At 40.7% G+C, this 12,941-nt stretch overlaps 1 protein-coding gene across 6 annotated transcripts in view; it reads left to right on the top strand.

Moving 5' to 3' along the window:
• ORC3 (origin recognition complex subunit 3) overlaps positions 1-12,941 on the top strand; it is a 43,555-nt gene that overhangs the window by 245 nt on the left and 30,369 nt on the right. For 2 of the 6 annotated variants that reach the window (XM_079970440.1, XM_079970439.1), the window contains exons 2-7: positions 1,255-1,306; positions 3,605-3,702; positions 5,268-5,412; positions 8,726-8,830; positions 11,135-11,286; positions 11,975-12,111. In XM_079970440.1, coding sequence (XP_079826566.1) covers positions 1,255-1,306; positions 3,605-3,702; positions 5,268-5,412; positions 8,726-8,830; positions 11,135-11,286; positions 11,975-12,111 — 689 coding nt within the window. Of the gene's footprint in view, positions 1-83; positions 447-1,254; positions 1,307-3,604; positions 3,703-5,267; positions 5,413-8,725; positions 8,831-11,134; positions 11,287-11,974; positions 12,112-12,941 lie in introns of those variants that run through there. The other 4 variants (XM_079970438.1, XR_013837248.1, XM_079970441.1 and 1 more) reach the window with 4 other exon arrangements.

The following is a 12,941-nucleotide window of genomic DNA, read 5'->3' as shown; positions in this document are numbered from 1 at the left end:
GTCGACGGCAACGGCGGCCGCGCGTGGTTCGCCGCCCGTTCCTCGGAGCATGCGCGTAAAGGACCCCTGAAGCCTTATCCTCGCGCTTTGCCAGTCCATACGTCGCGGTTGTAACGCCTCAGAAGGGGCTGGACTGCCAGGGTGGTTGTCAGAGACGCTTCTTCCCCTTTCCTGCTCAGCTGTAATGAAGAAAGAGAAGCGCAGGAGATTCTGAGCCTCTTTTGACCCCCAAAATGTGGAAGGAGAAAACCAGGAGGAGGGACAGAAATTCCTCACCCTCTAGAGCCTTATCCAGAAATATGGCTGTTGTAAAAAGTGCACACATTGCACATGCTCTAATACGCCCAGCAGGTGGAATATTTGAAAGGTGCAGCTTTTTCTCATCAGGAGATGCAGTGAAGGGATGGGAATTTCCACCTGTTGACTGTCTGACAGGCCTACATCAAGTATTTATTATACTTATTAATTATAAATTTATATCCTGCCCTTCCCCTGATGATCACTTGGTGGTTTACAATATAAAAGCACAAAAATGCATAACATAGTAGCAAGCAAAAAGAATAAACACCCCCCCCAGCTTAAAAAGGCCCTAGATTGTTTAATTAGCCAATTAAAAGAAGCAGATCCTCTCCATGGTGGGGGTGAGGAAAGATGGCAAGCCAGTTCTCAGAATACACTATGCCTGCTCTAGCAAAACCAACTACTTGATAGCCAGGTGCTGGCATGGACTCCTGTCTGAATCGTCCCCACCTTTTTATGTTTTTCATAAATTTACCCTGGTAAGGGTTAGCACTTACCACTTCACTCTGCATATGGATACAAAGAAGTTTGGCTTGGATAAAGGGAGGGGGAAAAAAGATCAGGATAAATGTGATTTTCCACATACAAACTGGTGTACTTCAAAAATTAACCTATCATTTGAAGCCAGGGTTGTTGTTAACCATGATCTGTACCCAAGGTTTGACCTATGGTTACAGGCTATGGTTAAGGAGGAGAAACCTTAACCATGAACCTAGGTTCAGATGACATGTTAAATCAAACCTTGACTTTGCTGCTATGCCATGCTGAGTTAAAAGGATAGGGAGGACCACAGCAATGTGAGCTCTTATCTGATAGCCAGGAAGTTTGGCCAATGCTGATAACCCATAGTTTATTATGATGTGCAAACCAAGCCGTTATATTTTCCTGCCAATCTGGAGTTATGGTAAAATATTCAGTAGTTTTAGTCTTCCTTCTTTCCTTGTTACTCTTTAGGGCTGCTTTGTGTTCAAGCCAGATTCTAAGAAGACGAAGGCATCTTCAGCAGGTTAGTACACAATATGTGTTATGAAACTCCACTTCCTAACAGTAAATTCAGACGGAATTTATATAACAATGCCATCTTTATTTTCCCATCTGTTCTGGACATCCTTTGTAGTACATATAACATTTCCTCCAGTATCTAAAAAATCAAGGTCTTGAGGGATTCTTTTTTAAAGGATCAGGTCATACTGTAAATTCCAGATTTATAATTCTGCACTTGACATTTTCATTGTTTCCAGTGCTGGTATAATATTGAAAAACAGCCACTCTCCTAGCTTTACGCTGTGAATTTATTGACTGCTATGAAGGTCCTTTGTATTTTTAAAGGCAAGGATAGTAGGACAGTATGTCTATCTGTTTTCAAGGTAAGTAAAAGTGAAATAGTGTTCTTTTGAGTATATGAGGGTGCTTCTTAGATGTCATTTTGCTCCTTCCTTGTTCAGTTCAATCAACTGCAACTCAGCCTTTGACCTTCCTCTCTTGTCTGACCATGGTCAAGTCCATTGTTCATCTTCATAAACTTGAAATGAGCCTTGGGCTCATGGATGAGTGTTGAAGGATTTTTAGCCAACATATGTATGGTCTCATTCTAGGCAAGTCATTTTCTGTGAGTCTCAGTTCCCCATCTGTAAATGGAAATAATACAGTGGCTATGCCTCAGGAGCAAAGGCAAGCATACAGTGGTGCCTCGCAAGACGAAATTAATCCGTTCTGCGAGTCTCTTCGTCTAGTGGTTTTTTCGTCTTGCGAAGCAAGTCCATTGACAGCTTAGCGGATTAGCGCTATTAGGGCTTTTAGCGGCTTTTAGCGGCTTATTGGCTTAGCGGATAAGCAGATAAGCGGCTTAGCGGCTTAGAAAAAGGGGGGGGGGAACCCGCAGGAACTCGCAAGACATTTTCGTCTTACGAAGCAAGCCCATAGGAAATTCGTTTTGCGAAGCACCTCCAAAACGGAAAACCCTTTCGTCTAGCGGGTTTTCCGTCTTGCGAGGCAATCGTCTTGCGGGGCACCACTGTACAAGGATAGATGTGCAGCAGCAGTGAAAAGGTGAATTCTGTGCTAGGAAGCATTAGGAAAGGAATTGAAAATAAAATAGCCAATATCATAATGCCAATATTCAAATCTATGGTGCAGCTACACTTGGACTGTATTTTTAACTAGGGAAAATCTTTTTAAAATGGAGTCGTTGCTAAAACAATCCAAAGGATTATCGCCATTCTTGTATTGATTATTTTTACCTTACCCATATTCTGCTAGATTAGATTTTTAAAAATTGCCCTCCATCATTGGGAACAATACCTGGAAATAAAAAGCAACATATTTCAAAGTTGAGTGCTTTTCTATAGCATGCATTGAATAATATGCAAGGAAACCAGTTCTGCATATGTCTTCCATGTATATTGTTCTCTTTACTGTTTGCCATGAAAATATTATGCAGGGAGGGATAGGGTTTACTGAATATATTATTTATTTTTCTTCAAATTTTAAGCTACCCTTCTTCATTAAGTTTACAAAAAATACAACAAAAATGATCAAACTAAAATATATTTAAAATATAAAGCCATTCCATTTAAAATGATATATTATCAACGGATCACTAAACTACAGCAGCAAAGAACCCAATTATACTGACCACAGACATCTCAACCCCAGAGACTTATTGACCAGTTCATGAAGCTTGGGCTCAATTTGGCTCTTCACCATTGGGCAACTGACAAGAACCACCTTGTCTTTGGAAAAATTGTTGTGTGAATCTATCCTCTGTAGAGGGCTTATTCAAGTAAATATGATACAACATTGCTCAAGATTTTTTATGGGCAAACCTAAATACTTGGATCCTCTTTCTCTTCTACATGAAAGTCGGAGTGACACAGAAAACCTAAAATGAGGGTGAGAGATTATGGGAGTTGTAGTCAGTAGCATCTGGAGGGCCAAAGATTTCCCATCCCTGGCTTAAAGGAATATGGTGGTGAAATGTAATTAGGGATTCTGGCTACAATTTTATACCTACTTAGCTGGTAATAAATCCAAATGAACTCAGCCAGGACTTCATATGGGTTGACATTTATGGATACAGCATTCCATACTGAGGCTGTATAAATCTCACATCTTTCATAGTTATTGGTGGGGGTTTTTTTCTTCCTGAGCTTCGTCCTGACACCAGTTGCAACTCTCAGTTAATTTATACCTCTCCTGTGAAAAGAAATCTTCAGTATTCTGTTGCACTTAAGTTTTTTGCTTGAGAGGAAATTTGTTTTATAAATATTGAGTGTGAATGTCATTTCCCCCCTTGTTTTTCTAGCTGACTATTTTAGTAAAGGCAATACTGACTCAGAGGATAGTGAGCTACGATTTGATACTTGTCAGTTGTTATGGAAACAGATTAAATGTGAAACAGAGGTGAGTGTTGCTGCTTTTAACATTAACTGTGAGATTTACTTAAGTCAGTTGTGTCTTGGGTGGGGGAAGGAAGCTTTGAAAATGCTTGCATTGAAGAAATAATGTGATATGCAGTCTTTTCTTTTACTTAGCCTGTACAATGGGTGAAACGGCAAGACTTTGAGCAATATTTTATACCCAAACTACTCCTTAATCTCTTAAGGTACCGTATTTTTCGCCCTATAGGACGCACTTTTTCCCCTCCAGAAATGAAGGGGAAATGTGTGTGCGTCCTATGGGGCGAATGCAGGCTTTCGTTGAAGCCTGGAGAGCGAGAGGCATCGGTGCGCACCGACCCTCGCTCTCCAGGCTTCAGGAAGCTATCCACAAGCCTAGTGAGCCCGGCGGGAGGTCCCGCCACGCTCACAAGGCTTGCGGGCGGCAGCCTGCAGCCCGAACCACGGGGCGCGCTCCGGAGCATGCCCCGTGCTTCGGGCAGATGTCCGCAAGCCTTGCGAGTCCTTGCAAGGCTTGCAGGCAGCAGCCTGTTCTGGGGTCGGGGGAAGCTCGGGCTTTCCCCGCCCCAGCCTCGTGGCTGGGGGGGGGAATAATTTTTTTTAACCCCCCCCCCAAAAAAACCTAGGTGTGCCGTATAGGGCGAAAAATACAGTACTTTTTGCAGGCTATCTGTATAAATTGTGGGTATCTTTCTACAATGTGTGAGCTGTTAGGAACGAGCTTGTAGAAGGAGACAGATTGGACATCCCTAGAGCAAACCAAGCATATGCTTTTTCCTGTCGAGAATGAATTCCACATTCTTGGTCATCAATATGCATGTAAATTCCCTATGGATAACCTGGTAGAGAAGGTTTTGTAAATTGAAAGAAGGTTTTATTTTACCTTTTAGACCGTTCATGTAGTGCTGTTATTAAGACTTCAGTCTTCTGCCCTGTTGCTATCTGTAAATATGTAGCAGTTGACCTAAACATATTTAGGCTTGAACAGCCCCCCTTCCAATAAATATTGAAGGGGTCAAAGACACCTTGGCCCCCTAGAGTTGGCGCACCTGCTTATGGCTGACAGAAACAAGTTGGATTCTGCTTGTACATCTTGTGGTATGGCCTCAGCATGAATTCAACAATGTCACTGTCTCAGTTACTACTTAATTTGTTCCTTTTTTTGCTGAGGAGCATTTGAACATAAAAGCTACTCTGTGGAATTTCTGTTGTCTTTGAACTGCTAAAGGTATCAGATCTTTGACTTTTTAGGGTCATATCTGTATTAAGTAGCAACAAGTAAGGAATTGAATTTTTCCTACAACTGATTCCCCATCCCCCATATCCGTCTAAATGGCTTTAAGAACCCCATACTCAAATAGAACATTTAAATCGGAATCATGAGTTGACAAACAGCTATGGAAACCACAGAAACAGTGTCTATAAACAATTGCCAGGAAACCTAAATAATTATGTGTTGTTGTATCTTGATTAACCTTTGGGGACTGTTCTTTAAAAATACATGGAATAACAATACGTCTCTTCATTCAGGCAACTAACAAAGTTCTGTGCATGTTATCTTTTTAACAGCAACTACAAGAGGACTTGAATAAAAAATTGTTTGATAACCTCATAACATTTTTGAGACAATCTCATTCAGACTTCCAAAAGAAGAAAACAAAATGGGCTTGTCGAATGAAGTCCAGTGAAATTCCCACTGCAGCTGTTGTTCTAGGTAACATTTTATCTGGCATTTTTATTTATTTATAATAACTGCCATAACTTGGTATGAATCCTGAAATTAAGAAAAAAGAGAGATTGGGTAGAAGACTTAATACAGGCAAGGATCATAACATTAAGAATTGTTAATGGGCAGATTAGACATGTTGGCAACATATTTGCCCAACAGGCAACAGCTTAATGCTAACACAGGCTTTTCAGCAGTTTGCAAAGTATAAAAGCCAATTACACAAACATTTAAATATAAACAGCTATAATTAACATAGGCAATAATGCAATCCTATTAAAATGCAATGTTGTATCCAACATCACAGTTCCATGCATGCAACACACTTCTGCATGTGCAATGGAACTTCCACTTCCTCTCCTTCCACCTGCAGCCCCCTTCCAAGCCCCATCTGCTTCAGAGAGTTGGGGGACTGTGGAGCAGATTTGGCAGGCATATACGGGGAGGAGAGGAAGGGGAAATCCCATTGCACTAACGTATCTATTTCCAGTGTTAGATACAACCCACACCAATTAATCCAGAAGGCCTGGGTCAAAAGATGAAAGGAATATCTGTATAAACAGGTGCATCTTCTACAACTGGTCAATTGCCAGTACAGATGGGTCCTTGGGTTTCAGCAGGGAGTGATAACACCGGTGTTGCCAGTGAAAACTCATGTCTGTGTAAGGCATTAATCATCAGGCCGTAACAAGACTAATTAGTTCCATTTGTTGATCTTAATGCCTGGACCAAGCAATTGAAGGGTATTTGGTCTTTTAGTAATGTCATACAGAGCAGAGTTGTTTGGGGCTTCTACTTTTTTTAGATCAGTATGTCGGAAACGGGATCTGCCCCGGTCACATAAGGTGAATCATTCACTTTTAACAAGAAAAGGGCACACAGGCAGATGCACATTGCAGAGAGACAAACCACAAAGAGCTTTTCTCCTCAGCTGAGCTCCATCCAGTACTCGGCAAGTCTGCAATGCTAACATGGGAGTAAGTCAATTAAATTCAGTAGGACTTACTTCTGAGTAGACTCGGTTAGGATTACACAACTCCCTTGCTCTGGTAAGAGATACTGCTTATATCTGAGAGGATCACTTTTTCCACAGTGTTGTGTTCCTAGATTTACTTCCAGTAATCCTTAGATATTTCTCAGTAGAGATGTCCTAGCAATTTTCTAAAAGCATGAGTGAGGAAAATATATTTTCTTGAAGATGGTGGGGAAGGTATAGAATATACAGACCAGATTATGTATTCAAACTGATGAAACTGCTATTAAATTAATTTTGGTGTCATCCCAGACCAGAGTTTATTGTCTGAGTAAAATAGTTTAAACATTTTGGCTCATGTTGGTAGCTAGCAGAGATTTGTGTTTGTCACAACCAGCTGGTGGAGGGGCCAGGACTCGATGGATGCCATCCTGTGATTGAAGCTCAGGGCAACTGTGAGGCCTTGCTCTCCTCCCAAGCTTCTGAGCTGGGAAAGATGGAAGGATAGCACTCATCTTTCCTTTGCTGATTCATTACATTTAATGTGTTGGCAAATTATTGGATATGTGCCACCTTCATTGCCAGAGCCTAGTTATTTCAGTTTTGTGTCTACACATTCCTTCTAGGGTGTAAATTATTTCTTTTGCCTTTGCTTTTCTATGCCTTTTCTTGTTTTGTTGCTTCTTCACTCAAGCTGCAGATGCCTTTGTTATATTGCTAACTGCCTTTGAACTTCGTCTCAGTTTTAATATGGAGAGCTAAAACAAAGGCCCAAACCTCCCTTGGGCATGCATTACTAGTTGCATGACCTTTGGATCACAGCCGGTGTGAGGGGAGGATGTCCTTTTGGATTTTTAGTTCTTTGCATTTTTGCATTTATGTGTAGATTTAACAGTATGTCCTCAGTTCCTTTGTCTGAGAGCCAGTTCTCATGTCAGCCTCATAATGAGGCATAACAAGTACAGAAGCTCCCCCTCTGTCTGAGCAATCTACTTCCAACACCACAAATGGTTGTAGATTCTAATGCACCCTCCCCCCTCCCATTGTCTCATTCAGTCTGTCAGCATCTGTTTTCTCCTTGAGAGCAGGACATGAAAAAGGGCAAATGAGAATGCTGGAACTGCAGCAATTTAAGTGTGTGTTGAAATTAAATACAAAATAATAATAATCCAAATTGGCTACTGGTAGTGTTCTTGCTTAAAAAATGAGATCTTTATATTTTTTTAAAAAGGGTTTCCTTATATTTTCCACCCACCCACCCCAAATAACATCCTGGATATAGACTTTTAAGCTAGCAGGCCTATTGTTCCTGATATTCTGTGAGTTTAAGCATTATATTGTTGTGTCTGATCAGTTTGGACATCTCCTGTTTTATGGTAACAGTTAGTGGCTTAAATGTCTACAGCCAATTCTTTGCCACAGAGAAAGTATATCCTAGTTTAATTAAAAGTAGTGAAATACTATTTAAACAGCTCTTTTAAAAAACCCTGACTTCTATCCTTCACATATTATAAATAGTGACTCTGCTTATTACTTGGCAACGATTAATTTCTTCAGAAGTTTTGGAAGGGAAATAGGCACTGAGCAGTTAAGATTGCATCTTCTGACAAAAGTTGATTGCTTTATTGATCAGTCAGCCCACAGTTTGTTTATCCTTCCTCCTACTTCTGATGTACTTGTAAATTTTCCTTTTCCTTCTTTCACTAGAGAAGAGGAGAATATATTGACCTTTAAAATAAATTATGATATGCAAGGCAGATAAAGTGGTTGTTCCTGAACTTATATATGGAGCCTTCCCTTAAGTTAAAAATGTTTTTGTTAATCACTTTTTTCTAATTCAGGTTGCAATCCTACAGATGAATTTCCTAGAAGCAAGTTCTAGTTGAGACTTGCTGTACAGTGGTACCTCTGGATGTGAACGGGATCCATTCCGGAGCCCCATTCACATCCTGAGTAGAATGTAAGATGCGTCTGCACGTACGCGGGTTGCGTTTCACCGCTTCTGCGCATGCGCGTGACTTCATTTTGAGCGTCTGCGCATGCGCGATTGACGAAACCCGGAAGTAACACGCTCTGTTACTTCTTGGGTCACTGCGGAGCGCAACCTGAAAATACTTAACCTGAAGCTACTTCAACCCGAGGTATGACTGTATATATTAAAATATATATTTAACTAGTACAATGTAGATATAGTTCAAGATAGTCAATCCACATTACTACTGTTTTACCTCTACAAATGTAAAATGACTATATGGTAAGCATGATAGAAAAGTATATTTTGTCATGTTTAAATGCAAACAGCACAATTCTGACTTGTCTTACTCCTAGGTGTCAATGTTATGGACCATGATCTGACATTTAAAAGCCTCTCAGAAGTTCTTCATGATGATGTTACTCCTTTTGTAGTGTCCCTAAGGTCCAAAGAATGCCCAGGTAAATACTGTAATAACTTGAAGAGTCTTTTTAGTAAAGTAGCATGTGGAATATGGGAAGTATCCCTAGAAATACAGTATATTTAGGCCTTTCCATCATTAGCCCTGGCAGTCAATGTTTGCTTTCATCAAAGTGCTTATTATTATTATTATTATTATTATTATTATTATTCCCACCCATCTGGCTGGGTTTCCCCAGCCACTCTGGGTGGCTTACAGAATATTTAAAACAGAAGAAAACATCAAACATAAAAGCTTCTCAATATAGGGCTGCCTTTAAAGGTAAAGGTAAAGGTACCCCTGCCCGTACGGGCCAGTCTTGACAGACTCTGGGGTTGTGTGCCCATCTCACTTAAGAGGCCAGGGGCCAGCGCTGTCCGGAGACACTTCCGGGTCACGTGGCCAGCGTGACATCGCTGCTCTGGCCAGAGCCAGAGGCGCACACGGAAACGCCGTTTACCTTCCCGCTGGTAAGCGGTCCCTATTTATCTACTTGCACCCAGAGGTGCTTTCGAACTGCTAGGTTGGCAGACGCTGGGACCGAGCAGCGGGAGCGCACCCCGCCGCAGGGATTCGAACCGCCGACCTTTCGATCGGCAAGCCCTAGGCGCTGAGGCTTTAACCCACAGCGCCACCTGCGTCCCAGGGCTGCCTTTAGAAATCTTCTAAAAGTTGTACAGTCGTTCCTTGATTGACGAACGCCTTAGCAGTCGAACATTTTGGCTTCCGAACACCGTAAATCCGGAAGTGGGTGTTCCGGTTTGCGAACGTTCTTTTGGAAGCTGAACGTCCAGTGGGGCTTCTGCAGCTTCCAATTGGCTGCTGAGAAGGCCCTCTGCCTGGTTCCCTGTAACTTCGCTTCTTGCAGTGAGGGAACCAGCAGAAAACACTTGGGGGAGGAACTCAGTGTCTGGGCTTGGTGATGGAGATGTTCCTTCAGGTATACTGGGCTGAGGCAGTTTAGGGCTTTAAAGGTCACACCAACACTTTGAATTGTACCTGGAAACGCACTGGGAGCATTAATATTCTAACACGACTAGTTCAGTGGGTTCGAAGCCTTTCATTCTATACTGGGTATCAATTTGTAACAAAGCTTTTGTATATATAGCTTACAAAATTGGTTTTGACTGGGTATTTATTATCTCTGGAATGTACACACTAAGTGCAGAGATCTGTCTTTAGTATTAAAAGTTCAGAAGCATTTATTAACTTTGAGGCATTGTTGTAGTGGATAAAATCACAAGCTATAACAATACCATGGGTGATATCCTTCTAAGTCTCATTATTCAGAGTAGGCCTGTTGAAACCATGCCTAAAAATGCAATCTAGTCTCTCTTGCTTCCTTCCAAGTGTCAAGAGATGATAGCCCAGAATTCAGTCATTTTGCACAAGTGAAATTTCACACGTTTTGCAGTTTCAAGTATCTGCTTCTACTATTTTTAAATATGGAAGGCAAAGGGAAAGATCCACTTCTTTCAAAAAAAACCAAACAAACTGGTATACTTACTTTGAATTCCTTTCTAGAAGAGAAATAACATATTTTGCTTAAGTTGGAACTGGGCCAGAAGGACAATCTAATGGTTGAATTGGTAGTGGATGGCTTATTCCAAACAGATCAGCAAACTGACTCCTAGTTCTTTCTGTTCAGACAAGTTGGTAAAGATGCTGTTCAAATAATACAGAACACAAGAAGCTGTGGGGGTATCTTGAGTACAAAGGACAAAGGGTTTTTTTTGCAAGGGGGTCAGCATGGAGAAGAGTTATTTATTTCATGTACTTACACATAAGAGAGTCAAATGACTTTTGTATGTATTATGTGTTTTACATAAACACATTACAGGTTTGGTAACATTCCAAACAAAAAACTGAAGCTTGCCTGACCTCCTGCACTGTGTGATTGCCTTTTATAGAGATGCAAGTGGTCAGTGCATATTCAGTGCTTCTCCTATTGCCAGCTTGAGACCTTTAACTGGAGGTGTCACAAATTGAATCAGGAAATTTTTATGTGCAAAGCATGAATTCTATACTTAGTGGTGCTGTTTTAAACTATGCAAAATAAGCACACTTTATTCAGTTTTCTATATTTTAAGAATCTAGGCTGAAGGACTTGGTTTACCTTGGATGTAAATTTGATACAGGATTTGGTTGGTTGGTTTAGTCCGTGAATGAAAATGAAGTGAACAAGTCTTAGTCACATAATTCCTTGAAAAATACAGTTATTTATATTTTTTAACAAGATTGCTGAGAAATCTAGCATTTTCATTATTATTTTAAATATTTGTGTATGTATATTTGTATTGTCAAGGCATAAAACAGCTTCTGCAAAAGCTGATGATTCAGCTGATGGGCTGTCATGTAGATGTGGACTCGTCTGAAGAAGAATATTCCAAGCCTTCCTCAAATAGGATACGCTGCTCCGTGGCATCTCTTATTGATTGGTATAGGAACATAACCAAGGTAAGCTTCAGAATTGCCTCTTGTAAAGTGTCACTGTTTTCCAGACTTAGTTCCCACCAGAATTTTCCCTGATTTGCCCCATCTAGTTAAATAGCTTTATTGGTGAAGTGTAGATTACATGAAGATAAATCCTGTGTTGGGATAGATGCAAAGTACTTTAATGGATAATCCCTCTTCCTAGGGAATTCTAGCTGTGTGAGGAATAGGGGTTTTGGCCCGTACGGGCAGGGGTACCTTTACCTTTACCTTTAACAACTCACAGCACATTCCCCAGGAAGCTGTGGGGGAAGCTGTGATTGTTCAAAGTTTTATGATGATGCTTTAAATCAATAGCGCAGATGGTGCCTTGGTCTTGCTAAGGTAAAAATTTGCACTGTCAGTCTTAACACAAGCTAAGATAACACAAGTGAGGGTTTTTGTTTGTCCTCCACTCCACTTCATGCGTGTGTGTGTGTGTGTGTGTGTGTATATATATATGTGTGTGTTAATTACATGTATATTCCATCTCTCATTCACCATGAACTCAACAAAATCTCCTATCCAGGCACCGATTTTAACCCTATTTAGCTTCAGCAAGGTTGCTGCATCATGTTGCCTTCAAACCATGCCCCTGGGGCATTATGTTCGACGAGAGGTTTAATTTTCTTTTTGTACTCTCCCCCCCCCCAACATGCACTATGACTTGAAGGAAACTGATACCGAATCTCCATGCAGAAAAAGGATGTTCTCTTCCAGACATCTGGAATCTCCTCCAGTTGTAGTTATTTTCAAAGACTTGGAAAGTTTCACAACCAAAGTTCTGCAAGATTTCATATTTATTAGCAGGTAATATGATAGATTACATAAGGGGGCGGGGTCTGTTCTAATTCATGAAATCAACTGATAATTTTGACTTGTGCCTGCATTATTATTATTTTTCTGTTTCATAGTAAGTACAAATGCAGGTTCGGGTTACTCTGTAGTGTCATTTGAAGGTTAAATTATAGGCTGGGGGCACAGTGATGTGTACAATTCAAATGTGGAAGCAGAGTTGCAGCCCACTCCTATGCATTCCCCCCCCCCAAAAAAAAGTAAGCCAATAAGGTTGTAATGCAGTGCATGCTTACCTGTGAGTAATATATCTCATTTAACTCACTGGGACTTTCGTTTGAGTAGTCACAAATGAAAATGTGTGGTGGATTTAGTTTTAAAAAAGAATCCCAGGAAGTGTGCATAGAATAATAGCCAAAAGATATTTAGAGAACAAAATAGGAAAAATCTCTGGGATTTCTGAACAAACACTGGCCTGACGTAAAGTGGTGGAGCTAGCTGAGAAGTGGTCTAGAAATCAAATAAGAGCCTCAGCATAGTTTTACATTTTCTTTTTTTTTTTTATTGACGCAAGCACGACAGTAACAAAGCCAGGGGCACTTCTTTGTTTTAAATATAAAATAGTGATTAGGCACAAAAGTCAACCTCCTAATTCTGTGAAGGAAGGCTTGAAAGTATGAGTGCATTAGTGGATGGAATCTCAAAGCCAGGAGGTCTCTGAGCAGCATCTTCAGGAGCAAGGACTGTGTTTGTGCCCCGACCACACTTTACCTGTCTTCGTACCAGCAGAGGTAGAATAAATTATGCAGATAAACAAACATGTGAAAGTTGTCTTTGTCTGCATA

This window comes from Podarcis cretensis (assembly GCF_951804945.1).
Source record: "Podarcis cretensis genome assembly, chromosome: 3".
Classification (NCBI taxonomy): Eukaryota; Metazoa; Chordata; class Lepidosauria; order Squamata; family Lacertidae; genus Podarcis; species Podarcis cretensis.
This window is presented reverse-complemented; position numbering and strand designations above follow the sequence as displayed.